The following is a 20,677-nucleotide window of genomic DNA, read 5'->3' on the forward strand; positions in this document are numbered from 1 at the left end:
CACCTCTCACTTGTGGTGATGTAAATCAAGAAAGATTACAGTGAAGTAAATGGAATTACACTGGTGTAAAACTGGCATAAGGGAGAAGAGATTCAGGCCACCTGTTTGGTCTGTGGTTTTTTGTGTTTTAATTTACATTGTAAGTTCTTTGGGGTGGGAATCACATCTTTCTCTGAATTTGTAAAGCTGTGGGAACATCTACTGCTGTCAGTAATACTAGTAAGTACAATATTAGCACCTGTAATAAAATATCCTTATGGTATGATATTTATATGTACTAACAAGTTGAACATACTGCTTTCCCTGTCTTTCAAACTATGCATAGAATGCAGGTAACATGATTGCTCTTGGACCTACTACCTAATAAAGGAGGATTCATTCATTTCTTCTCAACCTGAAACGTTTGTGCAGATTTAATTTCTGAGTTTATATTATTTAATAACTTAGTCTATATATTTAGGCTTGAAAGGGTTAGATTTTTATCAATAAATATTGATTTCACCATACACAGACTGGCAAAAAAAAATTTCCATTGATAACTGAAGTTTACATAAGGCAAAGTAAAAAAAAAAAAATGCTGCGTGAGATACTTTGTACATGTTGACAGTTTGTGTTTCAAAAGCTTTAACTTTTTGAATCTTAATGTATTGTCATCAAGCAGTTATCGTCTGAGCCTCCTCGCCCCGATTTTCTGCAACTGTGAACATTTAAATTGATATAAATGCTTAAAACTCATAATTTTGTGCAACTGTGGAAATTTAAATGAATACAATTTTTTTAAATGCTTAACTATACATTATCCATTGAAATCATAAAAAAAATCAAATTCTGTCAAGCCTAAAGATATTCAGTAAAGTTTCTGACAGTGCACTATAGCTTGATTATTTCTATGTATATAAAGTGCTACAATTGCTGTAGAATTTTATGTTAAATTAAAATCTGCTTTTTATTTACACTGCTGAAATAGCGGGAGGTTTCAGAGTTGTAGATGGGCGCAGAATTTGGCCTTTCTTAAAAAAGAAATCCATAAACTGCATTAATTTAAATTATAAAATCCAATTATTTTCTTTTTAGAAACATTACTAGGAAATACACCATCACCACATCTTCACTTGATCTGAATCCTAGATGGCTCTCAGATAGGTCGCTTTCAAATCTAACCTATGTGTTACTAACAGTGAAACACCGTGTATCTCCTTCCCAATGTCTTAATATACCCAGTGCCCCATTAACTCTTGTGCCTTTATATTTTCATATTTAGTGCATGTACACTTCTAATGTAGGCACATTTTATTTTCAATGGTAATTTTTTTTTAAAAAGTGTAGTTTCTCCTTGCTTTAATCTTTCTTTCTTTCTTTCTTTCTCTCTCTGAATTTAGTACCTTTTCTTTAAAACTGTGAAAAAGCACTGAATTGCAAAGCAAGCCAAATAAGTCCTAAAATTACAGCATCTGTAAATGTGATGTTTAAGCCCCTGTATGATTCTAGTTAGGACCCCAGGGCTGTCCCTGATCAAATTTAAAGTAGTGAGTTAGAACTGCTGAAAATAAAGTCCAAATCATGTGTAGGAAATCATAATATACATTCCTAACCTCTAACCATTGGGGTCAGAAGGTTGTCAGTAAAATTATGTAAAAGAGAAATATACTGAAAGTGTTTGTTTAGTGCTGTTATTAAATATCCTTCGTTATAGACCCCTATAGCATTCCCTGGTTTACCAACTATTTATCAGGATACAAAACTTACTTTAGTTGTTTATACTAACCACTGTGTTTCTTAAATATTATAACCTTCTATGCATGTTACAGATACATTTTCCCGTTTTAATAGTAGGAACTCTACCTGTGATTACGTTTTCTAAATGATCCCAAAAGAAGTTTTAATTGCACCAGGCCACAGTTTAGTCAGTTTAGCAAAAGAGCCATATGATGTGCTTTTTTTTTGTCAAGGCATGTCAAAAACTCACATGGAAAGAGACTTGAATTTAAAAATCATAAAGTTATAAGAACAGTACTCTGTGTTTAAAATCAGGGAGTCACTGAAACTGAGGAGGAACAAATATGAAGCATACATGGAAATATACAGTAGTTTCAGCTGTGATCTCTACAGTATGTGCCTCATACAATATAGGATGTTTAGTTTCATGTGTTAATGTCCTAAGCACATGCCTTATATTTTACTGTATGTTTCAAAACACCATAAGTACACACGGCATGGTTTGTACACACACACACAAATATAAATATATACTGTATATAGCTGTACCTCCATGAAATGCTATGTTTATATAGTCTTATCTACTATGATCGCGTACAAAAATTATGTTCCAACTTCTTTTCTTTTCCTTATGCAAATCCTTTTAGGATTACATTCAAAGTCACATTCTTTATTCTCTATCACAGTGTCAGTCCTTTCATTGGCAGTATCCAGTTAAACACCACAAATTCTTAACTTTGTTTGTTACAGGAGCTTTAACCGAAGCATTAAAAAGTGGTGTTGATTTTTAAGTGCTAAAACTATGTCTCTTCACTCTGAGATTCTCAGAAAAAGACATAGTACTGAACTTTTTGCGCTACACTCTATACCACAATCATACTGGAGTAAAATACAAGGCAGACATCTTGTAAAATATGTAACTTATAGCAATTCCAGCAGCAGAACACTTACTAAAAACAAGTTGCTTGTAAACCTTGAGTCTCTTGGTTTGTACCTTCTCGCTCTTTTTTTATTATTATTATAGTTTAATATTTCTGTGGGTATAATTGGAACTGTAGGTTTTTAAAGTTCTTCACTTTCCACCACGCTCTGGGATGGGGATGAAAACAACTTTGGACTTTCAACAGCTGAAAAGGCAGAAAAAATGTCGAGTCCTTGACCAGTGAGGTTTGCATACCGGCCACCACTAGGTCGAAACTTTATTGGTAGTGGTATCTGTTGGTGCCATTGGGCTGAAGAAACAAAAACAATGAAGAGAAAACATAATTCTAAGTCAAGTCCACATTTATTTTAACATATATCTAAAAAGCCAATGGAAATTTTCACACCCATTTGGAAAGTGCTGCTTTTTACGTTTCTAAATGGGAACCCCTCAAGTCCTTTAAAAAAAAACAACAACAAAAAACCTATTACCAATGTTGGGTCTGTTCCTTTAGATATCCTCAAGTACAGTGTCTTACAATGATGCAAAGTCCTGTTGGAGCCAGTGGGTGAAATCCTGGCTCTACCGAATTCAATAGCAAAATTACCATTGACTACAATAGGATCAGGATTTCGCCCACTGAGCCTACTCATGGTTGTAAGCACTACAATCAATAGTAAGTTTGTGGATCAGCAAATAGACAGCAACAAAACCAGAAATCTCCCTCAGCAGTGATTTCCATCCCAGTTCCTCCCCCCAAAACCTCCACACAAAAAAAATCCTTCCCAATTTTTTGAAGATAGATAGTTCTGACTTTGGTCCATCTCTAATTTTCATTGCAGCTACTTTAGGTGACTGATTATGAACAAATTATCAATTTGTTAATCAAGTTATTAAGCAAAATAAAAGGAAATATATTGCTTTATAAAAGCAGCAAAGAATCCTGTGGCACCTTATAGACGAACAGACGTTTTGGAGCATGAGCTTTCGTGGGTGAATACCCACTTCCTCAGATGCATGTCATGTATTCACCCACGAAAGCTCATGCTCCAAAACGTCTGTTAGTCTATAAGGTGCCACAGGATTCTTTGCTGCTTTTACAGATCCAGACTAACACGGCTACCCTCTGATATTGCTTTATGTAATTATAAATCTAGTTGCTAACAGTTAATTAGATTCAGTGATATTAAAATACACATACAGCTTGTACTTGCACATTTAAAAGTAACATTGAACTTTTTTGAAGTTAATAATACTATAACAATGTAGTTCTCAAACCACTTTACACAGCCTCTTTCAACACCTTAATAAGACTACTTTTGTGTACAAAACCTCCCATTTTGCACACATGTGACAAACATCTTTCTACCAGAAATCATTTGTGTATCTGTGTGCTAGTTGGATGCACAAATTCAAGAGTCGGTGTGCATCTTTGAAACCCATTTGGAAAGAGTGTCCTTTAAAAAGCAGATTCATCTTCTTAAATTTTGACATGTAGTTGATTCCATATCTGACAAATGCAATATCTAAAGACTTTATAATCAATCATTTCATATTCAAACATCATAGGGATTTTTAGGGTATAACAACAGACAATTGGCAGATATAATCAACACTTTTCTATTAGAAAAACAAAGCGGCTAATCACGGGAGAGATGCTTGGGTCCACTGTAAGAGTTTTTTTGTAAATAAATAAAAGAATAGTAAAATCAATAAAAAGATTTACAGGAAATTGGGGCAGAGTTGTAGAATAGATGATTTCTGGGATACGTAAGAACACAGTAAATATTTAGGCTGCAGCATTATAGTAGCTGGATGAGCAGCACTATGTGGGACACCTGTAAATAACTGTTACACAAAAGTAGAATCCTTAAATCCCTTTTCTGCACTGAACTTTAACTCTAGCCTTTAAGATTCAGACTGTTTTGGATAAACAGCCTTTTCTTTCTGCCAGTCTCAAACAGGTTTCTTCCCAGATGATACCCTTTGTGTTTGATTATACATATTTTTTTCTTTAAAATTTGAGGTTCACTGAATTGGAGACACTGAAGCTGGAGAAGACTATTAACTATCACACCCACCTGACACTGCAGGACTGTCCTCTTCTCGGTTTGTTCTAGCTTAGTTCTAAATGGCACAAATGATGAGGCTTTTGTCACTTCCCTTGGCAGATTTTCCACAGAGTCTCTTAGAAAATTGTTTTCTGATACTCAGTCCAAATTTTCTTATGTCATTTCTCTTAATTGGACCACCTAAACAATTCCATTCTATTCTTATGGTTTGAACTCTTTAGGTGTCTGCTATTTATATTTCCTTCAAAATATGGGAAGCTTAAATAAATGTATTTAAATCTTTTTTAAATATTCCAATCTCTCTCTGGCTCCTTATGTCTATCATCAAGCATTAATAAAGTATAAAATGCAATTCTCCATAAGCCCACTGAATGGCAGAAACTGACAAGGATGTGGACTAATTCCATGGCACTGGCAGCTTGCCTGTTTTCTTTTTTTCCCAGCTACCGTAGTCTAGTAATTCCTTTTAAAATGTAGATTAAAAGGATTGAGAATTCTCAGTTTGTGGCTAATGCTGCAGAGAGACGGTCTACGAAGTGTATGAGAGCTATCTTATTACACAGTTTAGGCATTCAGGATAAACGTTTTTTAATACCTTACCAGCTACAGATAATGGCTATGCTATTATTACAATAGGCATTCACTTTCATCTAAGGGTTCATAGCTGCTAAATATCATAGTTTCAGACAGAGTGTTCTATGCCAGATGAACTGTGCATGGTGGCTCTATATGCTCTTGTGGAAGCATACAAAGTGGTTGATAAATCAAATGAAATGCTCAGATACCTACTTGTAGAAAAGACTATTAGTGAACAAACAAATTTTGAAAGACCAGAATTTGCACCTAATCTTACATTCAAGATTTTCTTTTCTAACTCGATCAAAATGAATGAATTTATAACATAAAGACATGGAGGAAAAAAGGAGGGTGCTGGACTGCTAAAGACTAAAGGAGCCTTTTAGCGTTAAGTCACTGACTTCAACAGAGGCCAGATTGATTTTATTGCCAAGGTTGTTCAGTGGCCTAATCAGTTTTTAGAGTACTTGCTATGGAGCTCTAATGGTTGCATCCCTGCCATCTTCTACTGGACATTTTCATAAAGCCAAGACAGACTTTTTTTTTTAATATGGACTGCAACTCTGATAGAAAAATACACCAATTTTATTCAGTTCCTTTGGCTTCTCAAATTGTTCTAGCTTGAGAACTGCGTAATTCTCACTTGCCTAAATGGAAAACTGACTAATAAAATCTGAGAGATCTAGACAATGGAGAAAAGGGCCATGCTCAGAAAGAATGAACATTGCTGCTTGACTCAATGATTTCATTTAATTATATATGCAGAAAGTAACCTTATGGTTCCAAAACCTGTTTCCATTTGAAATTTCTCTCCATAAATGTATATCTTAGAAGTCTCTAATGTTTATGCAGGTAATTGATTATATTTGTGCTGATCCTGTCCCCAAATGAAATCAGTGGAAACGGAGTGTATCTGACTTTCTTTTTTTATCTCTGTATTGTTTATTGCACATCTTGCAGTAAAACCTGATTAACAAAAAGTTTTCTTGTGAAGTTATTTAGTAAATTGCATGTAACATTGTTTATTAAATTGCATGTATATCAGGTCATTAATTGAGATGCAATGAGATCTTTATTTCATATAAAAATGTCACATTTACCTTGCTATATATTATGAAATTACTCTATAAATGAATTAACTGAAGAACAAAAAATGGTTTATTAGGGTATGACATATGGCAGGGGTGGGCAAACTACAGCCCGTGGGCCGCTTCTGGCACATCGGATGGTTTTTATCCAGCAGTCAAGCTCTGTCCAGGGAATGGGGTCGGGGGCTTGCCCCACTCTGCCTGCCTGGTGATCCCCAGCCCTCAACTCATAATTCCACCATCTTCCGGCATGCGCAGAGCCACACTGCACAGGTGTGACTTCACTGCGCTGTTTCTGGGATTGAAACCCCATCCTTACATGGCAGCCCATTTATGTGGCAGTGCACCCAATCCCCTCCTGGTCTCCTACAGCCCCATCCTTAAGAGCCTTGAAACCACCCAGGGGCCGCACCTGTCCCAGCTAGGATGCCTCCGTCCATGGTAGTGCCTGGTACAGCCTCCTTGGTGTCACTGCCAGCAGGGCCCCTAGGAATCCCCGGTACCTCCCCTGTAGAGTCCCCGCCCATGCCACACCTCATGAGTCCCACCTCGGTAACATCCTTTATAGAGACACACATACACATCCCCACCCATGCTATACCCCATAGAATCCCCCTCTGCAATCAAGCATTCATGGCTCCCCATACAATTTTCATAGCCAGATGTGGCCCTCAGGCCAAAAAGTTTGCTCACCCCTGACCTATGTCTGCTTATCCTGGTGTAAGAGGTGATGCATAGCTTTGCTTCCTCAGAAGGAACTGTTTATTATTATTTATTTGTATTATGGTAGTGCCTAGAGGCCCTAAGAGAAATCAGGAGCCCATTGTAACTACGCATTGTACAAAAATGTAGCAAGACAAGTCTCTGCTCCAAAGATTTTTATAGTAAAAATAAACAGGACAGAGGAAGTATTATCCCCATTTTACAGATGGGGAACTGAGAAACAGATTGTTTAAGTGATTTGCCCAAGTCACCCAGGCTGCAGTAGCACTGGGAGGTGAACCCAGATCTCCAGAGTCTGGTGCACAGCTCCTGCTCTATCTCTCACCTGCATCCAAGTTGTGATGCAAGAGTGCTAATATGGCCATGCAAGGTGTGTGTGGTTCTTACTCCACTTTGTGGCCATATTAGGCTGCTAACATACTGTGACCCTATAAAAGCAGCAAAGAATCCTGTGGCACCTTATAGACTAACAGACGTTTTGGACCATGAGCTTTCGTGGGTGAATACCCACTTCGTATTCACCCACGAAAGCTCATGCTCCAAAACGTCTGTTAGTCTATAAGGTGCCACAGGATTCTTTGCTGCTTTTACAGATCCAGACTAACACGGCTACCCCTCTGATACCTGTGACCCTATACTAATAATGGGTCTATTCAATTGTCATCAATGTCAATGAAAAGATTTCAGCAAGAACTGCAAAGTATAATAAGAACCGAACAACGTAAGTTTTTTTTGCTTTGTTTTAATTAGCAGTCAATAATAGGACACCTACCATATATATCAAGTCTAGCAGTGCATGAAACAATACCAGCTTCATTTTTCGCGGACAGAGTGTACCAACCAGCATCTACTTTCTTGGCAGGTTGAATCAAAAGGCATACGTATCCTGTTGTGTCTTGATGCATACTGGAAAAATAAGTGTACAGAATTAGTATTTCTCAAGTGTGCATCTGCTGTCTAGGTTTAACATCACATAGATTAAATAAATACTAAATCATAGTCTTAGAGTGCAGCTTTACCCTGAAGACATCTATAAAAGCAGCAACTTCATACTCAACACATCTGCTCCTTGCATGTTCTTGGAGTCTGATCTGTTCATTCTAGTGATTCAAATATTTGTTTACTCCTCTCAGCCCTGCAGAGCCATCACAACTGTGGGCTTGTCTACACTACCGCGCGAGGTCAATCTAAGGTACAAAACTTCTGCTATGTGAATAGCGTAGCTGAAGTTGACATACTTAGATCTACTTACTGCGGTGTCTTAATTGCGATAAGTCGACGGCTGACACTCTTCCGTTGACTCTGCTTGCGCTTCTTATTCTGGTGGAGAACCGGAGTCAATGGGAGAGCGCTCAGCAGTCGATTTAACGCATCTATACTAGACGTGATAAATTAACCCCCGCTGGATCGATCGCTACCCGCTGATCCAGCAAATAGTGTAGACAAGCCCTAAGAGAGAGTAAGCTGGATTTTATTCTTTATTATGCATCAGCTATAGAATTGTTAGTAAGTTCCAATTAGTTATACCTGTGCAAACCCATTTAAAACAGTTGTAAAGTATTTATTTTTCTAATGCAGAAACTGGAGATGCAATATATGAAATGGCAGCAAAATTGTAATATTAATCCTGGAGGAAAACATTCATAAAGGTAGTAATTAGAGCTGGTTGGAAATTTTGCTGTAAAATGTTTTTTCTGTTGGAAAATGCAGATTCAGTAAAATTGAAACGTTCCAGGGGAATTATTGATTTCAGCAAAAGCCCAGTGGAAACCTGCCTGGTTTCCTGCAAACTTGCCCACCTCTCCAGGTTCTCAGCAGCTCACAAGGCAGGATGTCATGGACTGGAATGAATTTGCACTCTGGGCTGCTCTCCTCTCATCACCCTGGACGTTTCCCTCTTCTCCCCCTCTCCTCTCCTATTATCAGCCCTGGAGTTCCCCTCCCCCCCCCAGCAACAGCAATGGCAGACAGGAAAAACAAGGATAGGCAGCAATGACATATTTCCAAATGGGAATATTCAGTTTCTCAGGAAAATCTGAGATTCACAGTTTTGTTCTGATCCAGAATGAAACAAAATCTCAAACCTTCTGAATTTCCTAGGTGATGGAAATTCCATTTTCTGGCCAGCTCCCGTAGGAACAGTATTCCTAAAGGGTAACAATCACTGTTGTTCAATTACCCCACTTAACTCACCCATACGGGCTATGCTGATGTACAAGGGACACATTAGCTGTGTAACAGGTTACTTGCATACCCTCTTCCCACTGCAGAAAGGGTCTCCTGGCCTCATGCAGGCCAGCATAAAAGATAAGCTTGCTGCAAGAGGGGGATGAGCCAGGGAAAAGGACTGACATTTTATGTTCATGTGGATCCAGGCATCTTAACACTGCACAGGTGGTACTGAAGGGCTGGGGTTGGATTTATGATAGGCTGAAATAGCAGCTGTGTAGGGCAGGCCTCGCAGAGCAGTCCCACAGATTGGACAAATACTCAGACTTCCTGTGGATGTTGAGAATTTCTCCCAAATTAATTAAAAATGAGGCAAACCAGGACAGAGCTCCATCCTGTTTTTAACTATTTAACAGAATAACCAGCAGGGAGCCAATGACTCCATGTTGAACTAATAGACTGTGAATCTAATTCAAACATTATATTGACTAACAGATTTACAGACGAGTAGGAATGGTGGCAAAGAAATAATAAAATATAATTAATTTTCTAAGCTAAACAAAGTCAAGGAAATATTTTATAGCAAATTTTCTTTATTCAGCTAGAATGCAGTGATGTATTTGAGCCAAAATGCTGGATTCCAAACACTTCTGAGTTTTAGAAATGTGGACTGAAATCTGTACCTGGGCTTGAGCCCAAATCTTTCATGTGCTAAACTGGAACTCTGGATCTGAACTTCAAGGTATTAAAAAATCATAATCTGAATATTCTGGTATTGGGCCCATCTGTACTAAAAAGTGAATGCATGAAAAAATTATCTTGTCTGAGAGAAAATTAGCTGCTATTGCCCACAAAAAAAATACAAGGCTTCAAAACCAGCACTTGTTACAAGCCCAAGCCTATTTGCTGATGCTGAGTTTATCTGATGGTGGATTTAATGTCTGACACAGCCACTTTTATGCTCACTTAAAAAAAAATTAAGCAGATACTTAATGCAAATTTTCTTGTCACTGTATGAATAATGAACATTATTTTAAAATCTACAATATAAAATTGAACCTTTACTTGTCTGCACTCTTCAAACATTGGGGAAATTAAAGTTTCTAGAATTTTATTGGCAAAAAAAAAGTGCAATTGTGCTTTGCAGAGTTTTTGTTTTAAGGAAGAGAAAAATAATTATTCTATCTGCAGCACTGATGAGATCTCTGCTAGGAATCTTAATATCAAAGATACTAACTACTTGGAAGAAATCCAAAGAGGGAACAATATCAGTTAGAAGGCTGGAGGGATTCCCCATGAGGAATGATTTAAAAGTTAATTATGCTTAGGAATAACTAAGAGGTAGGGTGACCAGATGTCCTGATTTTATTGGAACAGTCCCGATTTTTGGGTCTTTTTTTCTTATATAGGCTCCTATTACCGCTCCCACTCCCATCTCGATTTTTCACATTTGCTGTCTGGTCACCCTACTAAGAGGGGACAGAACTGGCTGTGACTATGTGGAAGGTGTTTAATGCCAAAGGCCAAATTCTGGAACAGTATTGCTGGGCCACAAAAATGGAAGCATATTAATGCTGCAGACTAGTAGTGTGTCTCTGTATTAAGGGAGGAGTATTCCTGTCCAGAGCAGGAATAAATCTGCACCAAGGATTGGAGTGTAGACAGATGCCAGTTTGGGGGCAAGGAGTTTGTGCACTCAAACACGGAGACCACACTTCTTGACTGCTTGATCCTGCCCTGCTAATCCCTTCTGTGGCAGGACCTACAGAACTCTCCTCTGAGTTCTGGGAGAGATCAAATCTGGGTTGCCACCTTCTGCCTCTTATCCTTCCACTTCTAGTTGCAGATTCTGGAGTCCTCTGCTGCATGCTAGCCAGCCAGTATTTGGGAAACATGAATGAAGAGGCATTATTTAGGGTGGAAAAGGGCAGAATGTGTATGTAACTGCAAGTAATGGGATGAAATAAATAAATAACTTCCTGAAAAGGAGATCCATTAGGCTGTGGACTAGTGTCTTAAGGGAAGGGGTGGAAGCCCCATCTCTTGGGATATTTAAAACTAGACTGAAAAAGGCAGTGGCTATAATATACTGTACAGTACATTCCTAGGTTGGTAGCTGGGTGAGCAATAAGACAGGACCTATATGGTTTTCCACCTCTGACTTCTGTGATTATAATGAGCTCGACTTTCTTATTTATGCCTACAATGTATTGTATTACATTTTAGTCCACTATGTAAACTGAGCTGTAGCTCACTTGTGATTTTCATATTTTGTATAATAATTGCCTATACTCTTAAAAGTTAAATCAAATATTTCCCTCTTATCCTAGAATGAGATATTGCTTTAAAAATCCTCTTAATAAAGGTTCATTATCATTTATGATTTCCCCCCAAATCTACCAGTAAAAAGGCAATTTGAAAGATTAAATGACCATTGGAATGTTGGATCCCAGCAGCACTTTACTCACAGCTCAGCCAGCTGATCTCTTTTGAGTTTAGTTTTAAAAGCAAAACGGACATAAATATAAAAGAGAAGCTCATCTTTAAATACAAAATTATATTGTTAAATTGAAAAGCTTATGGCAGTGAAGTGCTGATGCCTATATTGGTAGGATGCACTGAGCAGCAGGCACAATGAAGGTGATGAAGAACTGAGAGGCAAGGGGGATGAAATTCATCCTGGTACAAAGGCACAGTTCAAGGTACTTCTTAAACCCTTCAAGGATGGATTATGTATTGCCAGAAAGGCATATACTTGTTTTACAACTGGCCCCATGTAGCAGAGGACTGTGTTGTGGTCAGTATGGGAAGGGGCAATAGGATCTGTGGTGATAAAGTATAAATAACATACTACGCAAGTGGCCCAAAACCACTTTCACCACTATACTAGTCTATTGGCTGGAGCAATGGCTGTGGGGTGAAGGGAGCTGTGCTGCACTTCTGCACCCGGATCCCAAATTGGGGAAGTGGATTTCATTCCCTTATTCTTCATACTAAAGACCAGTTCCTTAGGCTTTAAGTGGGTGAAATAAATTTCATCTAGCGAGAGGACAAAACCTGCTCTGACAACAAAACTTTCATGCCAACAATCAGCCCAGTCTCAAGGTGACATTAACTGTATGAATGACTGTACAATACCTCATCCTTTCTCTGTTTGCAGGGATGGTTTCATTGTCTTTCTTCCAGTAGAATATTGGTGGTGGCATTCCAATCACTCTGCCTTCTAATCTGACTGGGTGCCCTTCAGGCACGCCACAATTCTGTAACTTCTCCAGGAATGCTGGGGCTTTTTTGACTTCCTTTGCTGGAAAGGAGGAGGAAAAATTACTGTGCGTCGATGACTTTATTTAGTCTTTTGCACTGAACCATTTGGAAACAAACCATCCAAAATGATTCCTATGACCTCTTAGGCCTTGTCTACACTACCAAGTTTTGTCTCCAAAAACTGCCTTTTGTCAACCAAACAGTACGTGGGTACACATTGCACTGTGACTCTTGTTGGGAAAGAGGCCCAGTTTTGGTGACTAAATACATCCACCCCAACGAGAGATTTACGTCTTTTTTCCTCTGTGTTTCTCAACAAAGTGCCAGAGTAGACAACATGCTTGATTTCACCGCTTTAATTGGCCACCAGGAGGTGTTCCACAATGCCCATCATGACCGGCCTGGTCAGCGTTTTGAACTCCACTGCCCTGCAGTCAGGTAAACGACAATATGCCTCTCCCCCTTAGAAGCCCCGGGAATTTTTGAAATTCCATTTCCTGCCCGGCTCGGCGTGGAGAGGGCTCATCACATCTTCCCAGGTGACCTTCGTGGGTTATAGCACCAATTGCTCTCATGCTTGGACCACTGCAGAACTGTTGGCTCTGATCTGTATATGGGGAGAGGAGGCTGTGCAGTCCCAGCTGCACTTGAGCCATAGGAATTGGGATACCTACAGGCACATTTCTCGAAGCTTATATGAAAAAGGCTATGATCAGGATATGCTACAATGCAGAGCAAAGATAAAGGAGCTGAGGCAGGCGTACCATAAGGCGAGGGAGGCAAACCATCACTTCGGTGCTTCACCTAAGACCTGTTGGTTCTATAAGGAGCTGGATGCTATCCGTAGTGGCGACCCCACCTCCATCGCAAAGAGCCCCATGGGTACTTTAGAGGGAATGGAGGTGGCAGCAAGAGGACCTAACCTGGAGGATGAAGTTATTGATGAAGAGGTGGAGTTAGAGGAGGATGTGCAGCTGCCGGTGGGGTTACCTGGTGGGGCAGGCAGCCAGGAACTGTTTCCCACTCCAGAGGTATTTAGCCAGTCTCAGCAGTAACTTTCCCGGGAGCAAGAAGCAGGCGATGAGATGCCTGGTAAGTGGCTATGGCTTGTACAGTGCAGAGGTGGGGTCAAAGTATAGAAATGTGGTAGGCTGGCTGTGTTTCTGTGAGCTGGACATTTCCTGGTGTAGCTAATTGGCAAGGCAGAATAATGTGTTGATGCATGCTGAGATCTCACAGGAATCCTCCACGGAGGTCTCCAGGAAAGTTTCCTGGAGGTACTCGGTAATCTTATGTCGAAGGTTCCGTGGCAGAGCAGCTTTGTTCCTTCTCCCATTGTAGGAAACTTTCCTGCACCATTCGGCAATCACTTCTGCAGGGATCAAAGCGGCAGACAGACGAGCAGCATAGGGAGCAGGGCAGAAGCCACAAGCATGGAGTAGATGTACCCTCATTTCCCTGCTTACCATTAGCAGTGAGATTTCTGCTAGAATGATCCCCATCTGTGGAAAAGTGCAGGAGAATTTTTTCCACAGAATGCTGCACCACAGCCCTTGCAGAGAGTGTGTGCTCTTTTCCCCATGTGGAGCACCCTCTGGCCCCCCAACACTCACCATGCTTTGGCTGTTTGCAGAGATGTGTGCCTGATTAGAGTCAGTGAGAAAGTGATTTCAATGTAGTGATTGCAAAGATGTATATAACTGAAATGTGAATTTAACAATCCCGCTTCTGTGCATTGTCCCCTGTGCTTCACTAGATGTGGCCTTCAGGAACACCCCGCACATCTCGGCTGAGCATCTTTGCCAGATAAGCAAGCACCCAAAACGCAGAAAAGAAGACATGTTCCAGGAGGTACTGCATTGCTCCAATGCAAGGAAAAGGGAACATCAGGAGTCCTGGGAAGCTGAACAGTAGAACAGAAAAGAGAATTAGGAGTTTAAGAACATTACTGAGAGGATGACTAAAGTAATGGAGGAGCAAAAGCAGATGCTGCAGTCCTTAGTAGTGCTGCAGACTGAGCAGATCCATGCTCGCCTTCTCCTACAGCACATTCAGAGCACTTTTTTCCATGCTCTCTCCCCCAACTCCACTCGCACATTCTCTTTCACTTTCCGGGAGTTCTCAGTTTCCCCTTCTCTCCACCCCCTCGAACAACTTTCACACTGATAGCTGGACCTATGCACAGTTGTGAAAGTCTGTCCTTCCCTGGTTTCTCATTTCCCAGCAGGCATCTGTGTGTTTCTGTGTGCTGTTTCTTGTTCAATAAAAGCAAAGGTTTTTTTAAATGATGAATCACTTTTATTTTTTTTCTACAAATTCAGATTGCAGGCACTACCAATACATGCACAGACATTGTAATCATTGTCTCACAGGAATATAAGGCCCAAAATGACACAATTGCTTCCTAGGAAAACTAACACGCTGTCAGAGATATACATTATTGGTGCTCATTGTCAAAGTGCTGCCTCAAAGCCTCCCTGAATCTAATTGCCTACCTCGGGGCTCTTCTGACAGCTCCAGTATCTGGCTGCTCAAAATCAGCAGCCAAGTGGCCTGTTCTTATGCCTCTACGCTCCACCTATGAGCAAACCTTTCACCTTTAGCTTCACAGAGATTATGCAATGTCTAGCACGCGGCTATGAACATGGGAATATTATCCTCATTAAGGTCTAGCCTGCCATAAAGGCATTGCCAGCATGTCTTTAATCTGCCAAAGACACATTCAACAGTCATCCAGCACCTCTCAGCCTGTTGTTGAACCGCACCTTACTGCTGTCCAGGTGTCCCGTGTAAGGTTTCATGAGCCACAGCTGAAGGGGTACGCCGAGTCTCCCAGGATCACTATGGGCATTTCAACAACCCGCACTGTAATCTTCTGGTTTGGAAAGGAAGTCCCTGCTTGTAGCTTTCTGTCCAGGCCAGTGTTCAAGAAGATGCGTGTGTCATGTACCTTTCCAGACCACCCCACATTGATGTCAGTGAAACGCCCATGGTGATCCACAAGCACCTGCAACACTATGGAGAATTATTCCTTCCTATTGGTGTACTCTGTCACAAGGTGGTCTGGTGCCAAAATTGGAATATGTGTGCCATCTATGACCCCTCCACAGTTAGAGAACCCCATTTCTGCAAAGCTGTACACTATTTCATGTGCATTTCCCAGAGTCACGGTCCTTCGTAGCAGGATGTGATTTATTGCCCTGCACACTTGCATTAACAGAGCCCCAATGGTCGACTTCCTCACTCCAAATCGATTTGTGACCGACTAGAAGCAGTCTGGAGTTGCCAGCTTCCACACAGTGATTTCCACACGCTTCTGTACCAAGAGGGCAACTCTCATTCTCATGTCCTTGCGCCACAGGTCTGGGGTGAGCACCACACCAGGAAGGTGGATTTCTGCATCTGAAAGTTCTGTAGTCACTGCTCTTCAGACCATACCTGCATAACGATATGATCCCACCATTCAGTGCTTGTTTCCTGGTCTACCCTACGCAGCTGCTTGTGAATGCCAAAAGCAATCTAAAGTTATTCCTATCCATGTCACACAGAATGTAGGGTGCCTGTTAGTCTTCTTCAGTTAGGAACTTGACAATTGACTGCACTGCCATCCATGATGTTTTCATGACAGTTAACAGAGCATAGGAGAGCAGTGCGGGATCCATCCCTTCTCACATTGATGCTGGGGTGCACAGCAGAGAATGGCCATTGCAAAAACGCAGCGAAAAAGCCAGAAGGCTATGGAGTGCTGGGACACAAAGCAATGCATCACAGGACATTTAGCTAGGTCCCAAGAGGCGCCGCGATCCACTCCACCTTCCCACAACACTTAGTGACAGAAGGTGTCGAGCTGGACTGTGGGATAGGTACCCACAGCAATGCTCACACTGCCAACGATGGAGCCCCCAATGTGCATGCGATCTGCTGACAGAGGGAGCAAGTGTGAACATGAAATTCAGATTTTTATTATGTCGATTTTTGGGTGTCGACGTCACTTTTGTTGACAAAAATTGGTAGTGTAGATATTGCCTTAACAGGTTGTGATTTTATTTTCTAATGAAAGATTATCAACTTGTTTGAGATCCAAGATCCTTAAGGGAATGTATTGAAAGTCATACATAGAACTGATTTTTTTCTATAGATGAATGTGTATATATAGGGTCCAAACATGCTACCATTGCAGGTAATGAGTGCTGCAGATGTGGATTTCAACAGCACTTTTACCATGGCTGCTCAGGTTTCATCAGGCTTATTTAATAAAATGAGAGGAAAATGAGTAGCATTCAGCATTTTTACATTTAAATATTTTTTTAAACTAATAAAACTGTAACTGTGACATGGTAGGGAGGCCATAGAGTATTTTTAAAACCCAAGGCTATGTCTTTTTCCTGGGGAAGAGATCAAGAACAGCAATGTATGAAGGCAGGGGGCTGAAAAAGAAAAAGATTATGGATGAGTAGGCAGGGGTTTGCACATAGATACTGTACAGAATCATCACAGCCCCAAAGGAACAACTGGAACACTTCTACAAAAGAAGCACTGGATTTGATTCTCTTCCTTACATCAGTTTTACACTGGTGTAACTCCACTGACTGCAATGGAGTTACTTTTGACATACAGTGGTGTGAGAGGAGACTCAAGCTCAGTACATACAAAGTAACAGATACAAGTAATTACAGTATCTTACTGTACATAGTCTTTTTCATTAAAACCTTTCAGTAAGTCTTACCTACAACACTGAGCTCCAGGCTAAATGAATTTTGTCCTGTTTTGTTGGTTGCAATGCAAGTATAAATTCCAGCATCATTTTGTGTGAGAGGATCAATAAGCAAAGAGTGAACACCGGTCTCTCTGACCAACATCTTGTGAGTGCTATCTGGTAATACAGGTTTGCCATTCAGAAGCCACATCAGGTCTGGAGTTGGTAACCCACTCACCTAACAGACAATGAAACAGCTAAAGGCAAGTGACACACACATTCAGCAACGCAATAAAGAAACTATCTTAAGATCACATATGTATGAGAGAATGTAGAATAGAAAGTGAGTTCAGAGATAGAACTGCTATTGGTGATTGTTTCCAGGAAAAAAATTGGTTCCACAAATAAGATTTAAAAAAAGCAAAATGTTACTATTCTGCTTGTTTTCAGATTGTGATTGGCTGAAACCAAAACACTAGATCAGAACTTTTATAGAATTTAATAGGGATGGAATCAACTGGAATCTACAGAACTCACTTGAAACACATAGAATTTAATAATACAGAATGACATATTTCTGCAGAAGTCTTAAATCAACACACAATAGAATTTTGTCAGTTGATATGATTATTTTTTACCTCTTATTACATTCTATAGGATTGTTCCATTAGAGGTAGGTGCTCACCCAGGGTCAAAAGCTTCCCTTCAATGGAGAAAAGCCAATGCACGAATTCCAGAAATTGGAGAAGGGAAATGGAACCTACCTGGAATGGAAATTGCTTTTCTCCAATCTTGTGAAATCTCCAATTTGCTTTTAGGTCCCCACAAGCACTGATTGGTAGGAGAGCAGAGCTAGAGAGTAACCAGCCTCTGTGGCATGCTCCCGTAGTAAACTGAATTATTCCTAAGGAAAATTCACTAGAAATGGACAATAACTTCCACTCTATCGTCTTCTCCCTTCAGGGTTAGGGAAGATCTACTTGCATGGTAGTGGGACTAGCAGTGTGTGTGTTTCTCTGTGTATGTGTGTGTATACATCTTCAGATCTGGAATGGTGGAAGCTATGAAATAGCTTAAAGGTCCCTGAGGTCTGCACAAATGTCATACCACTGCTTAGCCCATTTGGGTAGACACTAATCCCTGTGACCCACAACTCCTCAGAGTTGGGAGCATGGGTCAATAAGCTGGGAGGTTTTTCTTCTCTGTGCCCTTTAGAGAAAAAGGGAACGATCGAGGCTGTGTTGCACCTTTCTAAAAATATTAGTCTTCTAACTATCAATAAAATACAGTGTGAACCTTGGGGTGAAAATACAGTATCTTCAATCATTTCTGCCACTTTTATAGCTATATGGGTGTGTGTTTAAGCACCTTTTACAGGATGACTCAATGACTCAGCAGAGGAGCCCTACATCTCTATGGAAGTTCCTTCCATTTGCCACTTTGCTAAAAGGCTGGTAGAAACTAAGCCACATAAATTGTATGAACTCTGTTGTAAATGAGCCTTCTAGTTTTGGTGAAATGTATTCAGTGTTTTTTATTCCATCTGGCATGTGCTACATAGAAGACACCTGAAGCTCAGGTAGAGTGGTAAGAAATGAGAGAACAAACACAAGAAAGGCATTAAATATTAGAAGAAATTATTGAAGAAAACCTATTAAAGAAGACCAGGAAGACAGCTACCAGTATGTATACAGAGAGAGTAAGAGTGAGCCATGAAAATACCTTGCAGTCCAGTCTACAAAGTCGCTCCTCATGAGCTACCATGTCTCCAGGTGCCTGCAGAAAATGTGGCCGGAAAAAGCGTTCTTGTAGTGGTTCTTTATCTCCTTCTTGCACACGGGACCTTGTTCTGCAATACAAAACTGCAGGTATGTGTTTGGAAGAAATATAAATTATTTTCCTAAAATTTGGTATGGAGCACAAACTGTAGAAAATGATCAATAGATATTTAGGTAAAACCAAAAAGTAATGCCTGAATAGGTGTACAAAGAAAAGCATTAAGTACAATATAATGTGTGCATATTTTAAATTTGTTAGGATTATCAAATGAACTTTTAATATAGTAAAACTGGATTCCTAAGTCATTCCATATTTTTCTGGCGGAATTTATTTTTACTAATCCATCCATTTCCACTAACTCCATTGTAATTGTGATTAACTAACTGTAATAATAGTACTTTGCATTTAATTAGTACCTTCCACCTGATGATATCAAATACTGTATTGACATTAGTGAATTTAAACCGCACAACTTGGGAGGTAGGGAAGCAGCATTGTCCTCATTTTTAGAGAAGTGGAGAGTGAGGTACAGGCTGAAGCCAAAATGACTAGTGATGTTGAGTGTTCAAATTGAAACACATTAAAGGGGCTTGATTTTCAGAAGGCGGATGCTCAGCAGTTTCTGAAAATTAAGTCACTTTAGGGTGCCTCAAGTCTGGCACCCAAATTCACTGGCAACATTTGAAAACCTTGACCTAAGTGACTTGACTTGATTTGGATGGTGGAGGCTATGAAATAGCTTAAAGGTCCCTGAGGTCTGCACAAATGTCATACCACTGCTTAGCCCATTTGGGTAGACACTAATCCCTGTGACCCACAACTCCTCAGAGTTGGGAGCATGGGTCAATAAGTTGGGAGGTTTTTCTTCTCTGTGCCCTTTAGAGAAAAAGGGAACGATAGACTTGACTTGAACGCATTAACAAAGAAGTACATGGCAGGAGCAGGAATAGAACTTGGAACTGCTGGATGAAATCCTGCTCCCATTGAAGCCAGTGGGAGTTTTGCCTTTGACTTCAGTGGAGCCAGGATTTCACCCATCAGCTCAAAGTTCTGTGCTTTTGGTCACAAGCCATCCTTCCTCAATTAATCAGCTAAGTGCAAACCATCTACCCTCTAGAAACTAAATTACACCAAAATATCAATGATGGAATCAACAGATGAGCAGATAATGTCGGGACAGATAGCAAATTTTAACCATGCCAATAAAATTCTATGGCTCTGGACCAATCAGCACCAAGAAATTAAAGTAAATCACTCAACCTGAAAAATATTCTAGGTCAAAATGGCAACCTCGGTAAAGCATGTGTGATTCTGGCATTGTACTTCATCTTACCTATGCGACTGAGTAGTTGTTAATCGGCCACGCATGGAAACAGTTTGAACCATCAAGTGGCCAGAACAACTGATTCTCCCCTAAAACAGAATGGACATAGAATTAATTGTCAGTTAACCACTTGTTCAATTCTTCATTATAAGAGTTTGATCCTCTACAGAACATTACAGAACTAATATATTTTAAACTGTGACTGTTCTACAGGGCTTTTATATAATATCTTTAATAAAACAGTGTTACTTAAATACTGGGAAGTGCCAGTATTTGCAATTTGCAATTTCACATCTTTCAAAATATATTAACATTTAAGGGCCCAAGTTCATCCCCTGTGTAGCTCTC

The 20,677-nt window shown here is 40.1% G+C and overlaps 1 protein-coding gene across 1 annotated transcript in view; it reads right to left on the reverse strand.

Moving 5' to 3' along the window:
- Window positions 1–568: 568 nt before the first annotated feature.
- The window catches only part of MYPN (myopalladin), a 122,389-nt gene continuing 102,280 nt past the window's right edge, over window positions 569–20,677 (reverse strand). The window contains 6 exon segments of the mRNA XM_030570702.1: window positions 569–2,948; window positions 7,870–8,003; window positions 12,405–12,570; window positions 17,257–17,464; window positions 18,949–19,075; window positions 20,339–20,418. Coding sequence (XP_030426562.1) covers window positions 2,779–2,948; window positions 7,870–8,003; window positions 12,405–12,570; window positions 17,257–17,464; window positions 18,949–19,075; window positions 20,339–20,418 — 885 coding nt within the window. The 3' untranslated portion in view covers window positions 569–2,778.

The sequence above is a fragment of the Gopherus evgoodei genome, chromosome 7 (genome assembly GCF_007399415.2).
Source record: "Gopherus evgoodei ecotype Sinaloan lineage chromosome 7, rGopEvg1_v1.p, whole genome shotgun sequence".
Lineage (NCBI taxonomy): Eukaryota > Metazoa > Chordata > Testudines > Testudinidae > Gopherus > Gopherus evgoodei.